Source organism: Equus asinus, chromosome 5, assembly GCF_041296235.1.
Source record: "Equus asinus isolate D_3611 breed Donkey chromosome 5, EquAss-T2T_v2, whole genome shotgun sequence".
Taxonomy (NCBI): Eukaryota; Metazoa; Chordata; class Mammalia; order Perissodactyla; family Equidae; genus Equus; species Equus asinus.
This window is the reverse complement of record NC_091794.1, coordinates 58,274,903-58,293,596: the sequence shown is the minus strand read 5'-3', so window position 1 is coordinate 58,293,596 and position 18,694 is coordinate 58,274,903. Positions and strand designations below refer to the sequence as shown.

General features: G+C 37.3%; 1 protein-coding gene across 1 annotated transcript in view; it reads left to right on the top strand.

Annotated features, from left to right (window-relative positions):
• The window catches only part of RSRC1 (arginine and serine rich coiled-coil 1), a 407,598-nt gene extending 390,664 nt beyond the window's left edge, over positions 1-16,934 (top strand). The window contains exons 9-11 of the mRNA XM_070511416.1: positions 8,565-8,671; positions 15,760-15,915; positions 16,549-16,934. Coding sequence (XP_070367517.1) covers positions 8,565-8,671; positions 15,760-15,915; positions 16,549-16,641 — 356 coding nt within the window. The 3' untranslated portion in view covers positions 16,642-16,934. The remainder of the gene's footprint in view (positions 1-8,564; positions 8,672-15,759; positions 15,916-16,548) is intronic.
• Positions 16,935-18,694: the final 1,760 nt, after the last annotated feature.

Genomic DNA, 18,694 nt, shown 5'->3' with positions numbered 1-18,694 from the left:
TCATCTTCTCTGGTTTGAATGATGGCTAGTGGCTTGATTAATGGCTTAATTTCTATCAATTAGCGGGGAAAAATCTCCTGCGAGACAAGGGTAAATTGAGCATTGAATTACATATCTTGCTTTTGTGTGCTAAGAAAAAAGAGCTGCGTATCTCTGATATTAGCCACAGTGACAAATGTGGTGTGCCCTGCGATGTCTGCATTAGCTCTCCTGACAGGCGGGTTGTGTGTGGTTATGGGGTGTGTGGAGATGGCTGGCAGACAGCATTCACTGCAAGGTCCTTAGAAACATACAACTCTTCCATCTACAGAATTTTAATTAGAGTCAATAAGAATTCTAGAATTAAAACGGACAGCAAACACAACTTCAGAGTCTATATTCTGCCCTATTAATCTGGTATACCTCAAATCATATTCCTTTTATTCTATTAAAATAAGAAAACTTCCAGTAGCCTTAGCTTTGTTGGAATAATTATTTCTTACCACTCTAATAAAGTAGATTTGATTACCCATGTTTATTACATTTGAAACAAGCGTAAGGCAATAGTCCACGTAGTTGGACTGCATAGTTGTTATTGGTTTAGCCAAATTCACAGAAACCATTTTAGTTTTTTTGTGACAATTGCTACACAATAAAGAAAGAACAGCTCTTAAGTGGTAATTTACTACTCAGGTTGTTTTCAGACTTAAATAAAAGAAAGCTAGGTTTGCTAAAAACTTTATTTTTTTCTTCTTTAATGAAGATTTTCCAAATATGACATATGTAATTCTTGAAAAACTTTTTCAAGTGCAAAAGATTCTGAAAATATAAATCTGTAATCTAGCTCAAGATAATGCCAAAAAACCAAGATAATGTATATGGCATCTCTTCTACATGTAAAGCTACATTGTATTTTACTGAATAAATAAGCAGTAAAATATACAATAAGAACAATACCTAGAATTCTTTATTTCTAGTAAATGGATGAGAAGGAGGAAAAACATAGTTTGTTGCTTGGCAGGTGTGGGTAAAGAATTTATTTGACTAGGAAATAATGACTGGATCACAGTTCAGGGATTGGATCCCATTTGTCCCACCAACTAGACTTGTGACCTTGGCCAGGTTACTTAGCCTCAGTTTCTTATCTCTACAGTGAGAGTAATAATAGTACTATCTCTCCTGGTTATGATAGTTAAATGAGGTGATCCACGTGAAGTGCTTAGCGCAGAGTGCCAGGAACGTAAGCTTCTGTTACTGCTGCAGTTACTACTTCTGCTACCAGGACGGCTCATCTGGCCTTTTTAACAACCATTTAAATGAAAAGTTACCGTCTGTGACCTTCCTCGCTAGAAAGGCATTCCAAATATTGATGATCAAAACAAAATGTCTGTACACCTACAGACGCTAAACTCTGTTTGCTTTATTTCATGATTTCCAGCACACAACTACCATTTGGGGAGTTTGGGTTAGCAGACAACCATTAGGAGGTGATGGGACCTCCATCCCAAGTCCCCGGAGCCTGGCGGTCCGTGTGTCAGCAAAGCCTCGCTTCCCGACTCCCCCTGCAGCATTCTGTGCTGGACTCCAGGCTTGTGGTGGGTGATAAAGTTCAGCTGGGCTTTTTGTGCCTTCTCAGAGATGTGCACATGCCTGTGTCTTCTTCCCGTCGTTCCCACAGTCCTGCCACACCACAGATGATGCCACATGAGGTGTAAGTTAAAGCTAGTTACTACCTGGCTGAACTCAGAAAAGGTTGCCAGCTTTAAACCATATGGTCAGAAACTAAGAGGTTTGTATTCAAACTTTTTAGCCGACTCCCATGTCTTTAGTACTGTTGGCCCTCCAGTATGATTACTGGTGATATCTCTCATTTATTGAGTGCTGTTAATGCTTCCTTAGCCCTGTGCTGAGCACAGGTACCATCTCCCATATTTTTATGGCTTGCTCCTTCACACAACTCTTCTCTCTATTGAAATATCACTGTGTCAGGAGTTCTTCCCTGGTTACCCTGCCTGAAATAGCCCCACCTTTCTCCTTTCTAGCCCCTTACCCTATTCTACTTTCCTTGACATATTGTTTATTTTTGTGTTATTTGTCTCTCCCGTTAAAACATAAGCTCCATGAGACAAGAAACTCTTGTTTGTTTCTAAACCCTAGTACGTAGAACAATGCCTGGTACATTGAATGTGCTCAAATATTTGAAAGGAGGAAATGAGAGAGAAAGGGAAGGAGGGAGAAAAGCAGTCAAGCTCTCAACCATCCTGTGATGTTTTGGCTGTTACCCCAATGCCAGAGTGGAGAAACTGAACAGCCAAGGCCACACAGCTAGTAGGTAGCAGAGACAGCGGTTAACCCAGAGAGTCTGAACCCAGAGCTGTTAAAACTAACCACGTAAAGACATTTAATTTTTTTAATTACAAAACTTCTTATGCTTTGACATTTCCTCCCATGAAGTTTTATTTTTTTAATGGTTACTTTAGTGTCCTCTAATTTTCAGTTTTTCAACCAATGTTTCTTTACTGCTTACTGAGTAATAGACCGTACTTCCCTAAGTCCTGGAGTTGACACAGAAAGGTGTGTCCTCTCCAGCTGGAGCCCTGAAGCTTTCACTCATGAAGAAATTAATATCAGTGCAAGGCAACCTGTGATAAGAGACTTCTGTTTTCACAGGTGGAATCATCAAAGGTGGGCACTAGGCATGGCCTTAAATGACAGGGGAGATTCAGGGAAGGGGAGCTCATTCTGAGTAAGAGGAGCTAGGTGAGGTGCTCACTGTGGATTTTGTCTTTCATGAAGCCTATCCTGATGCCCAGTTCACTGCTGCTGTTAAAATGTTTATCAGAAATTCTTCACTGGTGCAGTCACATTAAAGTTATTCCTATTACTTGGTTTGGTATGGAAAGCAGTTTAATATAAGATGAGTCTGTCTTGGACCTCATCCAAGGGGGGTGTTACTAGAGACACTTCAAAAGCCTCATTGACCTGTGTAACTTAGGACTGTGTCATAAGCTTCCAGAACAAGCCACATTCTACTTAAGAAGTTTTCTCATCTTCCAAGTTATTTGTAGATATCAGTTCTGGAAATTTGTGCCCAGGACTATGGGACTTACGAGCAGCCTTAAAGTGTTGGGGTTGGATGGGTTTCTAATATATGCCTTGTATGTTCTACGAAAGAGACTTATTGAAAGAGAAAGCGATGGCTGTGTTTCATTAAAATCTGTGTTCATGAGAAATTGTTTTAATAACTTTAGAATTCCAAGCAAGCTGTATAGGATGTTATTTTCTTACAGATTGTATTAAATAGCCATATTAATTTATTTATTCATTGAATAGCCAGTTACTTTTTGCTTTTTTTTATTCTTGTAAAGCACTTGAAAATGCTTTACATTTCAGTATCTGAATGTTTTGTTATCAATATATATAGTGTACGATAAAAAGGAATTTCACGGATGTTTCCCTTCTTGACTAAAATTTCAGTCAGTTTAAACTGAAAATAAGATATGCTTTTATATTATTCATGCATTTGTGACGGTACTATTAGTATATAAATATTTTTTTTCCTGGAAGAGAAGTAATTCAATAACTATGAGGCAAACTGACCCAAACTTTTTGTAACATAAAGTGCATTTTAACTTTGGAGAAATTCATAAAGTATTAATATTCAAAAAGAGTCAGTTGAAGATGAAATTCTTGTGTCTAAAATACCTTTCATGAAACTCCCGTCTTTTATCCCCTGACTACATCTTGGGTAATAGTGCCCTCTGCTGTTCTCAGACTAGCACTGCTGCCAGTGTAGAGGAGACGGGGTTATTTTGTAATCTACAAATGGTGTACAGATTAAAATTTTGTCTTCTCAAATGAAAGGTTTATGTTGGACCTTGTCATTTTTACTTAATAATCTTAACTTGTGAACCATTTAATAATATTTTAAAAGAAAATTCTCTAAATGTATCATGCGAAATTGTCAAATATAACTTGAAGTAGCATGTGAGCCTAACTTTTACAATGTAACATTAAAATAACCAATAAAATATTTGATTTTAATTTTTCATAACAAAATGAAAAAAAGACTTTTCGTGCAGTGGGTGAGTATTGGCTTTTTTAGTCTGTGATAGCTTAGCTTTCTGACCCCATTATTTTTTATTTTACTATGAAATATGTATGCCTTCTGCTGACATCCTACAACCAACCTATGGAAGGCATTTTATTTACCGATGATATGTTTATCAAAAAGGGTCAAGTGCTCATGGATATATTTCCTTCAGCGCTACTGTGTTAATGTTTAAAAAGATTCTGTAATTTTGATTCTCCAAGTGACTTTGATGCTGTCTTTATTTTTAGCTCATGACTGATAAATGCAAAATACTTTTTATGCTAGACATTCATGCCAAGCGTATAAACAATAACTAGTTTTAATTCACATTTTTCCCAGTCTTAAAATTGGCATAGAATTTTTAAATGACAAATTGGCATGTATAACTTAAGAACCTAAATTTACAGCAATTTATTATATGTTACTCATGTGTTTTATTCTGCTTCCCAAAATGACACAGTTATACTCAAGACATACATTTGTGGGTATTAATATTAGAATTTTGAGTATGAAGCAATTTAAAACCTTTTTTTATACCTGTTGTCTTCAGACAGCAGGGAGCTGAGCTATGTATGAGGCTGAAAATGTAAATTCATAAATCTTTCAAATTTTAAGCATCACTCTCTTACTCTTTGATTTACATATCACACTCTTTAGTTTAAATATCTCATTCTTTAGTTTAAGTATCACCAGTAAAATGGCTCCCACATTGAAAGGTAAAAGCTATGTTGGCTTATTTTCATATTGTAAGTCAGGCAGGCTGGCATGCCCCTATCTGCCCTGTCACTGTCTTAGTCCTGAAGTGGATCTTTAAAGAAACACAAAGATAATGTTCTAGTTTTCTCTAATCTTTTTCCTTCCCTCCTTTATAGTTTCTCCAGTGCTATTTTGCTAAACATACTGACTGGTCGTATGTCCATATTTAAAGCTACAAACACTATAAGCTTTAGACATCAGGTACCGTTCATGAGCTCACCTCTGACATTTAATACTAACAATGTGCTTTGTAAATCCAAACAACAGAAGATGTTAGAGAAAAAAATCCAAGGGGTCAAACAGTTGATACATATGAGACATCATCCTCAAGTCAGAAATGTTGTCTTTTGCCCGGGAATTAATGATTGTGAGACAATAGTGAGACTAATTGAGACCTATACAAACAAATGTTTTCTCGTATTGACAAATTAAAGTTGGATCATGTGGAATGGTATCCAACATAATTCGTCTTTGCTAAAATAACACTATTATACATGTAACTAATATATTATCTATTGGTATGGGATATGTTAATATTAATAAATTAGCTGGGCAAAAAATCTCTCATTTCACATGCTCAATTAGAATATTGCGTAATTAAAATCCACAGGAGCTTTTATTCTAAAGCATGTGAAGCTATTTGCTCTTCCATGACACTCTAACAGTGCTTGCTTTCATCTAGAAAAATATATTCTTCCAAAGATGAGAGTGTTGGCTCTGGCAGCTGTTACTTCCACACATCCCATGCGTGATTTCTCAGCTGAGGACAGACTGGTTATGTCTGTGAGGGACACATCTGCAGAAGCACTGTCTTTCCTTAAATAAACTGGAGCTTGCATAAGACTATCTAATTATAATTTGTGATTGGCCAAAATGTGAGAAAAATTTTTCACAAAATGTTGATTTTTATTGATCTTACAAAACAAAATTTCTTGTCGTTGTCTCTATAACACTTAACCTTTTCAGCTTAGATCTGCTGGGATGTAAAAATTACTTTGATGCAAATTACTCTACCTTCTTAACAAACCAGTTATTGCAGTTGTTTCTTAGCAAGCAAATCCAGTTTTTATCTATAAAGTCTAAAATCCCAACATTTTTGGATGCCTTCGCTGACTACAATGGCTCCTGATTCAGCTGTGTATTCGTATCAGCTTACAGCAAGAATGTGAACAGGGAAGATGTGAACCATAACGTTGCATTTTTCCTGCCCACCTGGCATGTGAAAAAAAACACAAAAATATGAAATGACACATGCATATGGCTATTTGTAAAAGCTAAAGATTGGAAACAAATCAAATGACCTACAACAGGGCATTGGTTGGAAAAAACTATCAAAAAGCCATAAAGTAGATTACGGTACAGCTTTAATTTGTAGGACGTGGAAGTCTTTGTACTGCTGTGGAGTGATAGTGGAGACGTATTGTTAAGTGAAGTAATATACATAGGAATGTGTGGTATGCTAATTTTGTGTAAGAAAGAAGAGAATATGTATACTTATATTTTCAGAAACAAACAATGGAAGGATAAAAACCAAAACCTAATGAAAAATAATTACCAACGGACTCAGGGGGGAGCTAGAGGGATGGGCTGGGGTAGGAAACCTGCCCTTCTCAGAGGGATATTGTTTGAAGTTTTTACTTGAGAACCATGTGAGTGCAATTTAAAAACAAATATTAATCACAAAGGCAATAAAACAAAGCAAGACCTAAAAATCAAAAATGAACTAAAACAAATGAACCTAATCTAACTCTGTATCAAGTTGGTAGCATAATCACATGGAGAATTATTTCAAGTGACTTCAGAGCATAGTGTTTTGACAGTTCATCAGTGGAGTAAATCCTAAGGTCAAAAGGATCCATAAAGAAATTTTAAACTGCATTTAATTCATCTTGTCTTTAATAGTAATGTTTGTCTTATTATTTTGAAACTAATACATACTCAACTCAATATTAGGAAAAACAAGAAAGTACTTTTGATCATATCATTAAGGCCTAAGTTTTTAGAGTAAGAGAAAAGATACACAAATATAAAATCAAAGCCTTTAAATAAAAGTCCTGTGGTTGTTAATTTGGTTGGTAGTATCGGCATGAACTCATATTTTTCTCTTCTAAAAGTATGTCTTTCTTATACACCCGCTGAAGAGGCTGAGAAGCAGTCGTAATCCAGTGACGACAAGCACCCCTCGTGCCAGGTTGTTGTCTCTAAATGTCATCCCCAGGGGAGGAGTCTGAGCTCTGTGGAGCAATGGCTAATTTCGAGTATGGGACAGGAGCTGTACTAGATGAGCCCGGAACATCTTGTCAGGCCTTAGCTACTAGAGATGATATCAAAATAATACAGGAGCCAACTTGAAGAGGCCCCACTACCCAAACGTACGATAATTTGGGCTCGAAAATATGAAAATGACTGCCATGGGCTGAAATATATCAAATATATAAATAGTCATGAATTCATAGTGGTTCTCTTTGGACCAAAATTGATAAATAAAGTGAAAGAATTAAACATTCCTTCTCCCTTTCCTGTACAGACTATTTCACAGTCACCAAATAGTCGATGAGGGAAGTTCTTCATTAGAGAGGAAGCGGAGTTAATAAATGCAGGAAGAAGAATAAAATTAGAAAATCACCATTTTGCAACCTCTAAGGAAAGCAACAAACACTAATGTCTGCTAAAACCATTAAGTGAGAAGTTGATGGAGAACTTTTGGACCCACTGATCAATTTTAACGTCACTGAAAGTGGGAGAAGCACATCCTGGTATGATGTAGTAGGGATCACACAGCACCACCTGTGAGGTCCTCTTGATCAGAAGAAATTGAACCTGAATCTTATCAAGCGCCTAGGTCTAACTACTGGTTTACACAAAATGTGAGGGATAGAGGAACATGTTAAATGACACAAAGAGAATAAAATCACCCAAATCCAGAATGTGAAAAATCTTAAAGGATAAATGGTCCATTTTCTTCAATAAATAAATGGCAATGAAGGAGGGACAGTGGACTGTAAGGGATTTAAGAAACTTATCAATCAAGTGTAATGTGTGGACCTTGTTTGGATCCTGTTTCAAACAAACCAATGGTAAAAAGACATTTTTTGGACAATCAGTGAAAATTAAATATGTGCGGTATAAGATGATATAAGGAATTAGTGATAATATTGTTGGATGGGAAGATGGTATTGTAGTTACGTTGCTGGGTTGGTTTTTGGTTTTTTTCTTAAGCACTATCTGAGATGCCTGCTAAAATATTTAAAGGTAACATGGTGTGATGTCTGGGATTTACTTTTAAATACTCCAGGTCCACCCAAAAAAATTGAAGTGAGGATGGATAGATTAAAAAAGAATAATAGACAGTTAATGATTCTAGAAGCTGGGTGATGAATGCGGGTGGATTCATTGCACTCTTATTTTATGTGTATTTCCATTATAGTTTTTTCTTGATTTTTTTAAAAACCCCTCCCACCAGATTAGCCCAAATTAGCTTGGATCCTGATAGCAGTGCCTTCTCAGTAATGTTTTAGCTTTTAGGTGAGTGTCTTACTGTGTAGGAATGTTATATTTGTGCATCTTAGGGTGAAAAAAGTTTCTTGTTAATAGCTTAACTATAATGTCTTTTCTTTTCATCCAGTTAAATTTTGTAATTTGTAAAATTAATTCTTAGAAAGAATAGTGCTTCAGTATAGTGTTGTTAACAAGCTTATACACCAAAACACACTGACATTATAGTCTCTTTTTTTAGACCAAGCCACCCTGGTAGAACAAGTAAAAAGAGTGAAAGAAATTGAAGCCATTGAAAGTGATTCTTTTGTTCAGCAGACATTCAGATCAAGTAAAGAAGTCAAAAAGGTAAGTTTTCATCCAGGCTTTATGAATAAGCCCTTAGATTCCAATTGAAGAGAGACTTTATTAACGGATTTTACTTAAATATAAGTGCTTCTTCTAATAGATAGATGAAGTAGGGCAAGAGAGGGTCAGCATGTTATTGAGAAAGAGAGAGAATGAATCAATGAGAAGCAGCTCAAGTTTAACTTGTAAAAAAATATACAAAAATGTGTCAGATGCCATTTTTATTTTAAAATTCACTGAGAAGACAAAATAAAACGTCAACATGACGGTTCTATAACAGTTATATAGATTTCACGAGCACATACAGTTTTCCTTTCAAATGTATACATCTACTTTTTGAATTGATGTTGCTAGAGAAAAGTCAGAAAAAGGCTTTAACAATAAACTTATAACCCACATACTGGCGTGTGTTGACCTTCCTTGTCCGGATGGGTGTCACTTGTTCAACTCCAGCAAAAGGAGCTTTGATTAGCACTTTATTTCTGTTGACTGTTTCATATATTCTTTCTGTTGTCATCAGGGCTGCATTTAGGAGTTTGTTTCTTTAGTAGAAAGAGGCGTTCTGCTATGAAATGCATGGATCCAATAACATACGTGTAACGAAGACATGGCGTGCTTACCACTTAGTGAAAAGTGTTGTTCCACATCTTTAAATGTCTTAATGACTGTGTAATATGCTACTGATGAATGTGTCATAATTCATTTATTTTTTTCTCTGATAGTAGATATTGAAGTACTTGTAAGTTTGGAGGTATTACATACATTTTGCAAATATCCATTATTATCGCCTTAAGATAAATTTTTCAAGATAGAGTTATTTGTTAAACGTCAGTAGTGGTTTTTTTACACATGTTCCCAAAGTCATCCTTCAGAAACATTGTACAATTCAAATGCCACCCAGAAGTATGAGGAGATGTCTCCTCTCCCCCTCTGGTTAACACTAAGGCCTGTCAGACTTTTTCCTGTTTACTGACCTAATAGGTGAGAACTGCCCTTTTGCGTTTCTATTAGCATTTCTTTTGTTACGAGAGAGAAGAACATCTTTTCAATAGCCGTATACTTTTAAAACCACTCATTCTGGAGCCACAAATTGAGCACGCGCTGCATGCCAGACGCACACCCTGGGCAGCCTTGGTTCATCCACGGCCCCGGCCTCATCGTGCCTTGGATTTCATTTGAACTCTTTGCAGTTGGCTCCACAGCTCCTCACACATGGAGCTGTGAAATGAGCATTCATAAATATAACTGCCCATCTTATTTCATATCTTACTTCTGCATATGAAAAGGTCATTCGTATGTCCTAGTAGAATTGTAATTTACTTTAAAATTTACTTTCCCAGTATTTGTCTTCTGAAGTGCACCCTGACTTCCCAGTTCTTAGTGGACTCAATTAAGATAAACCAGCATTTTCTTTCTGTGGAAATACTTAGTCCTCTGTAGTTAATACACTGGGTTTTCTTCTGAAAAACTTTTTCTCGTTTGGTACTAATTATTAATATAATAAACTTATTTTTAATTCCATTCCTCTCCTCTAAATACTGGCAGCTCTTCCAATAACTGGTGAAATTGGCAATGAGTAAGGAAATTGATCAAAAGCCTGTTTGTCATCCTGGGAAGAGCACGGGCTTTGGACGCAAAGAGATCTGAGTTTGAATCTTAACTCCTACACTTCCTACCATGATTTGTGATCTTGAGTAAGCCTCATTTCCAAATTCATAAAGTAGTTAATTACACCTACTTTTTGGAGTTATTGAAGATTAAATATAATGATTATTAAATACCTAGTATGGTTCTTAATCCAGTAAGTGTTTATTTTTAAATAACATACTCGAGCATCTAAATTATTTGATATCTGAACACATTCTATAAACTAAGCATAGAGCTTGAAAATTCTACTACTCTAGGTCTTAAGTATAAACACCTTCGCCCATTTACATTTCGCTGATATGACCCTTGTTTTCCCCAAGTCTCCATGCTCAGTAAGACAGATCTCTTACTGAGAAATGCAGAAATTCTTTAGACATCTGGTTTCACCTTAAAGGTCTTTTGAAATGTATGAATGTAATAATATCTTTATATTTGAACTCTAAGGTTAGTGATGTTTTTACGTCATCATATCCTCTAGAAAAATTTTTAAAAATTATTTCCCTATAGAGGCCAGCCCAGTGGCACAGTGGTTAAGTTCACACGTTCTGCTTCAGGGCCCCAGGGTCTGCCGGTTCAGATCCTGGGTGTGGACTTATGCACCACTTAGCAAGCCATGCTGTGGCAGCATCCCACATACAGAGTGGAGGAAGATGGGCACAGAAGTTAGCTCAGGGCCAGTCTTCCTCAGCAAAAAGAGTTGGACTGGTGGCACATGTTAGCTCAGGGCTAATCTTCCTCAAAAAATAAATTATTTCCCTATAGATTATTAATTTGAAGACAACTGACTGATCTAAGAGAAAAACTCTTCTTCTCAAATCTATAACAAAACCCTGTACGGTTAAGTAGCTTCCCATGGGACCAATATAAAGGAATTCCACCTACATCTCTGATCAAAGGGACCACCCTAGTTCTCTTATCTTAAAATGGGGATAATACCCATGTCAGAGGTTTTTATAAGCATGATCAAGATACTTTGTATAAAACAGTTGGCCAGGTGCCTGGCACATGGTAAGTACTCAAGAAATGAAAGTTTCTTACCGTTACTGCCCCTCCTTCTGTCGTGAATGCTGAGGGCTGTATTTGTCTACAGCTTCCCGAAGAGGAATTGTAGGTACAAAGATCCCCGTTTTGCTTGGGCCAGAGGTTGTTTTCTGTGATTTTTTATGGTCATAGACCCTAAAATTCTCCTCATTTGAGGCTCAATGGCCTATTGTATAACTGAGCAAATAGTTAAAAATTACTTCACAGCTTTACACAGCAACTTACTGGTTTCACGTACAGACATCAGCATTGCCAATTCATTTCAATGTTAAACGTTCAAGTACTAAGGGGGCCAGGCCAGTGGCATAGTGGTTGACTTCATGCACTCCGCTTTGGTGGCCCAGGGTTCACAGGTTTGGACCCCAGGTGTGGACCTACACACCGCTCTTCAAGCCATGCTGTGGCGGTGTCCCACATACAAAATAGAGGAAGATTGCTACTGATGTTAGCTCAGCACCAATCTTCCTCAAAAAAAAAAAGCATTAAAGCACTAAGCAAATGATGTAAAACAATGTTGTATCCTAGCCACACTGTTTTTTACATTTAAATAACTTCAAATAACTAAAATAATAAAGGCTACCATTAATACTAGGCATTTAACATATATAATTTATCTAATGTCCCAATAACCCTTATTTATAGCTAAGGAAACGGAGGCTTAGCAAATTTTATAACCCGTGGTCAAACTGCCAATAAATGACAAGAAGCAATATCCAAACCAAATTTTTCCGACTCCAGAGCCCATGTTTTTCCTACTAATCAAATGTCTCTCATAGTTGTGAATTCAATGCACGCTCCCTGTTGCAATATAAAGAAAGCATGTATTGAAAGCTAGGTAGTGGCGCCAACAGCGAAGTATGCTAAAAAGCCTCAGAAGATGGCATTTACCTTAGTGAATGTACAATAATCTAAAGTATTAGCCATCCAACACTGGACTTTCATAGTCACTGCATTTCAGGATGATCAGAAGAGCAGTGCTGGGCTAACAATGAATAAATTCACGCTCGACTGTAATACAAGGCAGAGGGCCAATTTGTTAGTTTACAAAGTGATAGCCCTTTCTGGTTTCTGAAATGTCTGTGTCTGCGTTATAAGGTAGGGATTCAGGATGCCCCAGAAGCTGAATTATTTATCAGGAGGTTACTTAGCAGAGGGAGGTAAATTATCTTGAGGACCAATGCCTCCAGACGGGAGAGGTGGTGGGCTACCCCGATGCATAGCAAAGACTACCTCTCTTGAGGGCTAAGCTACCCATGACCCGAGTTCCACGATCTTTCTCTCCTCGTCAGTTCTACACACATTGATATAAAGTTTGTATCTCTGAAAAGCCTATACTAGCCACCCCTTCAGTTCATAGGGTCTTTCTTTAGCTGTGTTAATCCCGCTAATTAAGCTAGGGAGCTGTTACCAGAAAAGTGGCTGTTACCAATGACATGTGAAAGATTGTGTCTCCTGCAACGCATATTGATTTAATTAGTTTAACTCTCTGCAATCATATTCCTTTTGTGTGAGGACATAATTTGATATCTCCTGCTATATCATCAACCTCAGGACCCAAGGTGCAGCTTGTTTTCAGACCACTGTCCCGGATAAGCTTATTACCAATTATTCTACCCTAAAATTGTCGTAGCTGGCAGAAATCCTCCTCTGTTTCAAAGGAGGGTCAATAACCCTAAGCAGTCTGGTCATTTGTTCTCTCACTTGGAAGTATATTTTAAAACAAGTTTTTCCAAACGGAACCACCAGGTGGCAGTTAAAGCCAGGTGTTTGATAGTGGCCATGTTCAAATTTTCTCTAACAGTTTTCCTCACTTAAGTAAAGAAGCAATTAATGGTTCTCCTCACATACTTTTAAGTTAGCTGTTATTAAATAATAACTTCCATGCTCTGATCCTAACCTCTGAAAACTTTACCCTATATGTGTGTAAGCACTTCTCAAAGAACTCTTTAATGTGCTGTGTAGGGAAAAACAGAATGAGATCCTTGGGTTTCATAATAGAATGTTCTCTCTGCCACCTGAACACGTGCAGTGCACACCTGTGACCACTATAATAATGGCACTCCACAGGTGATCACGGCGGTCCGACGTAGACAGCAGTCTCCTGCTGAGCCTGTGAGAGCAGGGCTGAGGTCTGCAGAATGCCATGCTCTTTTTAAAACAAAATTTATTATGGCAGAAGTTTTATTTTTTTTAATTGAAGTATAGTTGACATACAGTATTGTATTAGTTTCAGGTGTACAGCAGAGGGATTTGACATATATACATTGTGGAACGGTCACCTTGGTAAGACCAGTGACCATCTGTCAGCAGACAAAGTCATTACAATATTGTTGACTGCATTCCTGCGCTGTACCTCACGTCCCCGTGACTGACTTGTTTGATGCCTGGACGTTCGTACCTCTTGAGCCCCTTCACTTATTCGTCCCCTCTCCTCTGACCACCAGCAGTTTGTTCTCTGTATCTATGAGTCTGTTGTGTTTTGTTTTGTTTGTGTGGTCTTATATTCTCTGCACGGCAGTGTAGAATACCAAAGATGCCGTCCTGGACCTCCCTGGATTAGCATACTTCCCACTTCCCTGTGCAGAGTATTGGGCTTTACTGTTATATGGCCTCAGTTTTATAAAGTATCAGTATAACATCGCTTAGGGCTATGAGCCTTTAGGCCCCTGTGTTGGAGACTTAGAAATCTTTGGGACCTGAGGGAAAAACTTATTGGCTCCAAAATGTAAGAAGAAAACTGCCAAATTAAATTTAACAAATATTTCTTTAAATATCTCTATGGCACTTGTTATAATTTGTGGTTCTGTATTTATTTGGATGTACATTTGTTAGTAATCTCTCAGCCCCATTAGCAAAATGCAGTCTCCACTGGGGACAGAGAACATACCTGTTTTCTTCTCCCTGTATGGCCAGTGCTTAGCAATTAGTGCTCAATAAACACTGATTAAATAGATGGATCTCCAATTCTAAGATAATTTATTGTAAGAGAATTAAGTAATTCATGGATATTTCATTTTCTAGATGTTTTTCCTGTTGATATCTGTTTTGCACTTCATTCAGAGAAGTGAATATTCAGAAGTAGATAACTCAAAAGAAAATGGACATTGAAAAACTAGAGGTGTGGAACCAATAGGTGTAGAAAAAAGGCTAAATAGTGGAATTAATCTCCTAATCATCTCGAGGATTTTTATTTTAACTTTTAATTTCAACTTCTCATTTAATCCATTTCATATTATCTCTGCACCCTTGCTGCTAGTCAGCCACGTCCCTGGCCTTGTCCTTTCTCGGAGAAGGAGACATTGGAATTAACTCGAGTTAGCACTGCACTGCTGGCTGCTTCCAGACAGGAACCAGGATCTGTTAGTCTTTTTGTCCCTAGCACTTAGTATAGTGCCTGGCACATAATATTATACAATGGAATGTTATTCAGCAATAAAAAGGAATGAAGAAGGGCTAGCCCCATGGCATAGTGTTTAAGTTGGGCGTGCTCCACTTTGGCAGCCTGGGTTTGCAGATTCAGATCTCAGGTGGGGACCTACACCACTTGTCACCCATGCTGTGGTGGCAACCCATATATAACGTGGAGAAAGAATGACACAGATGTTAGCTCAGGGCTAATCTTCCTCAAGCAAAAGAAGAGGAAGGTTGGCAACAGATGTTAGCTCAGGGCTAATCTTCCTCAGCAAAAAAAAAAAAAAAAAAGGATGAAATACTGATACATGCTACAACATGGATGAACCTTGAAAACATTATGCTAAATGAAAGAAGCCAGTCACCAAAAACCACATATTGTATGATTCCTTTTATATGAAATGTCCAGAATAGGCAAATCCATAGAGATGGAAGGTAGATTAGCAGTTGCCTAGGAATGGGGAGCAGTGACTGCTAATAGGTAGAGGTTTTTTTAGGAGGATGATGAAAATGTTCTAAAGTTGCTTGTGGTGATGGTTGCAAAACTGTGGATATGCTAAAAGCTGTATAAATTGTGATATGTGAATTATATGTCAGTAAGTCTGTTATTAAAAAAACAAAAACAAAATAACCTTTACACTTGCTGTTTATACCTAAAGAGGCCAACTGAATGCTAGAGATTTGTTGCAAGCTTGTTCTGATTAGTAGAATTTAGATATATGAAATATGTATTTTTTCAGTAGTATAGACTCGTAAGTACCAACTTCTTAAGAAAAATATGCTGATCGTAAGAAATGATAAACATTTCCCAATGTTTTTGGGGTTTTTTTGCTTGTTTTAGGAATAATTGTTTCTTATTCAATAACTTAGGACCTTTTTGTGATTGTCATCTCAAAGGAGACTAATTAAGCAATTATTCAAAATCAGAAATATTATTAAAGCAAAATTCTAATTGTGATCCAGTTAATAATGCGTGTTGTATATTTCAGTCAGTGGAACCCAGTGAAGTGAAGCATGTAGCTGCGGCAGCATCAGGACCAGCGTCCATCACTGCTGAGCTGCCCAGTAATGAGAAGGAGATTGACCCTGGCAGCATCCCTACTGCCATCAAGTACCAAGATGACAACTCTCTGGCCCATCCAAACGTAAGATCCATAAACCTCAAGAATGTCAGTTGAAGTCTAGTTGACTGAAATCAAGTCAAACTGTTGTTCTCTTGTGCTGGCAACAAGACCATTTGAGGAGTGGATTCCTATGTTCCTCTTTGCTAAAATAGGCAGCCGACCCCCAGCCCTCAGAGCTGCTACATGTCTTTGAATCTGGTATTGCCCAACTCGTGCTGCCTGCCTCCTAGAAGTCTTTCTATGGTTAAGAAAAATAGGTCAAAAAAGAGTTTTGTTTTGTTTTTAATCTGGCACCAAAAGATCTAATTCTGGCTCGGCATTCGTTGGTTCGTTGACTGTGAGCATGTCACTAACATCATATGTTGCTCTTTTGTGAAATAGTGTCATTTCACTATGTCAGAAAGATCGTAGGAAATAAACTTCACAAAATCAGATGTAAAGTTGTTAACCAGCGATGTTGATATTTGCTTCAAGACTTTCCGAGCGTTATTACTTCCAACAGATGATCTTCACTTAAGAAGTCGTCAAGAGTTTAAAAGTCGCCAAGTCCTGTGCTGGAAGATGGATTCTGTGACGGTGTATTTGTGTCATGTAAGGCCCAATCGAGTGATTGGCAGACAATAACAATTTTCCTTTTTCTTTTTCTTATTTCAGTTGTTTATTGAGAAAGCTGATGCTGAGGAAAAGTGGTTCAAGAGGCTAATGGCTCTCCGACAGGAGAGGCTCATGGGCAGCCCCGTGGCCTGAGGGATCCACGCACGGTTGAATTAACAGGAGCAGTGGAAAGTTAGGTTTTTAAATCCCAGTATTAGATTTTTACTCTTAAAAAGAATTTAGCTGATTATATAAAAAGATAATCTCATTTCATTTTTTTCTCATGTAGTCTTGAATATTTGTTAATTTGAATTTAATCAAACATTGTAAATGTTAAAAGTACTGTGAAATTTAAGAATGCATGAAAATGTCATACTGTCAATAAAGCTAATGCTAAAAGTATCAGTGTTAAAATAAATGTTACGTAGTAGTGTTTCTGAGTCCAATTTGAAGAATATCGAGTTGTTATTTAAAGACACAATTTTGATTAATCACGCACATATATAAGAATCAAACTGTGTGCTGTAAATACGGGATTTCATCTACCATGTATTCCGAAACATTTTTTAATTTTTTATTTTACCTTATTGCAAAATTTTGGACACAATAAAAAGGAGCTCTAAACAATGTAAGCAGAATGAGCATCTTAAAGGAATTTCTTGAAAATTAAATAAATTGATGATTTATTGCCTAGAGATCAGCTTTCACTAGCTGCTGCCTTGAAACACGTGAGCAGATCCCAGCTGATTCTTTTGGAAATCACATGTTCATGCCAGACCTACCCAGCTGGCCAAACACCCACGATGGAAAAACCATTTCTGAGAAGCCTGTGAGAGCTCTCACTTCAGTCTTACTGACCCAGCTGCTGCCCCCTGCAGAGGGGGCCAGCTCGTTGTGATTTTGATAAGGCCGTCTGTCATAGTGGATACCTTTCTCTAGAAGCTGAATGAAAATCAACTGTGTGTTCCGTACTACCGTGCCAGACATACGGACTTTTAGGCCTTGGCTTACAAAACAAGTTTCCAACAGCTGACGTGGATAGGCCCCTTTTCTGTTTTGTTCTCTGTCTTGTCTCACTCTGATCTAGACTCTATGAAGACTATGTCTCGGAACACAAGATAAACGTGAGAAGTTCTTGGGCTGAGATTACCAATATGTAAGATATTTTAATGCCATCTTTTGTGTGTTTCTGAAACTACTAAAATTCTAATCCCTATTGAAAATGAAAAATATAAAGATCTTACACTCAATTGTAATAAGTATGGAAAACAGACTGATAACAAAATACATGTTTTTGCACAAACATATTTTCACATTCTAAATAGATGCGAATTTGTGTTTTTTTCTTTAGCTTTAAGTAAAAGTGCCCAGCATGGTCTCAGGTTGGTGTTGTTTTTAATGTAGACATACAAATTTTTAGTGACTTAAAAAAGGGTTTTCACTGGACAGATACATGCAAAAGAATGAAAGTAGACCATTATCTTACACCATACACAAAAATTAACTCAAATGGATTAAAGACTTGAATGTAAGACCTGAAACCATAAAACTCCCAGAAAAAAACATAGGCAGGACACTCTTTGACATCGGTCTTACCGGTATCTTTCTGAATATCATGTCTCTTCAGGCAACGGAAACAAAAGGAAAAATAAACAAATGGGAATACATCAGACTAAAGAGCTTCTGCACAGCAATGGAAAGCTTCGACAAAATGAAAAGACAACCCACCAACTAGGAGAAAATATTTGCAAATCATATCCAACAAGGGGTTGATTTCCAAAAAACATAAAGAACTCATATAACTCAACAACAAAAAAACGAAAACCCAATCAAAAAATGGGCAGAGGGTATGAACAGATATTTTTCCAAAGAAGATATACAGATGGCCAACACACATGAAAAGATGCTCGACATCACTAATAGGGAAACACAAATCAAAACTACAATGAGATGTCACCTCACACCCATCAGCATGGCTGTAATTAATAAGATGAGAAATAGCAAGTGTTGGAGAGGATGTGGAGAGAAGGGAACGCTCATACACTGCTCATGGGAATGCAAACTGGTGCAGCCACTATGGAAAACAGCATGGAGATTTCTCAAAAAATTAAAAATAGAACTACCATATCATTCAGCTATTCCACTTCTAGGTATTTATCCAAAGAACATGAAAAACACTAATTAGATATTATGCACCCCTATGTTC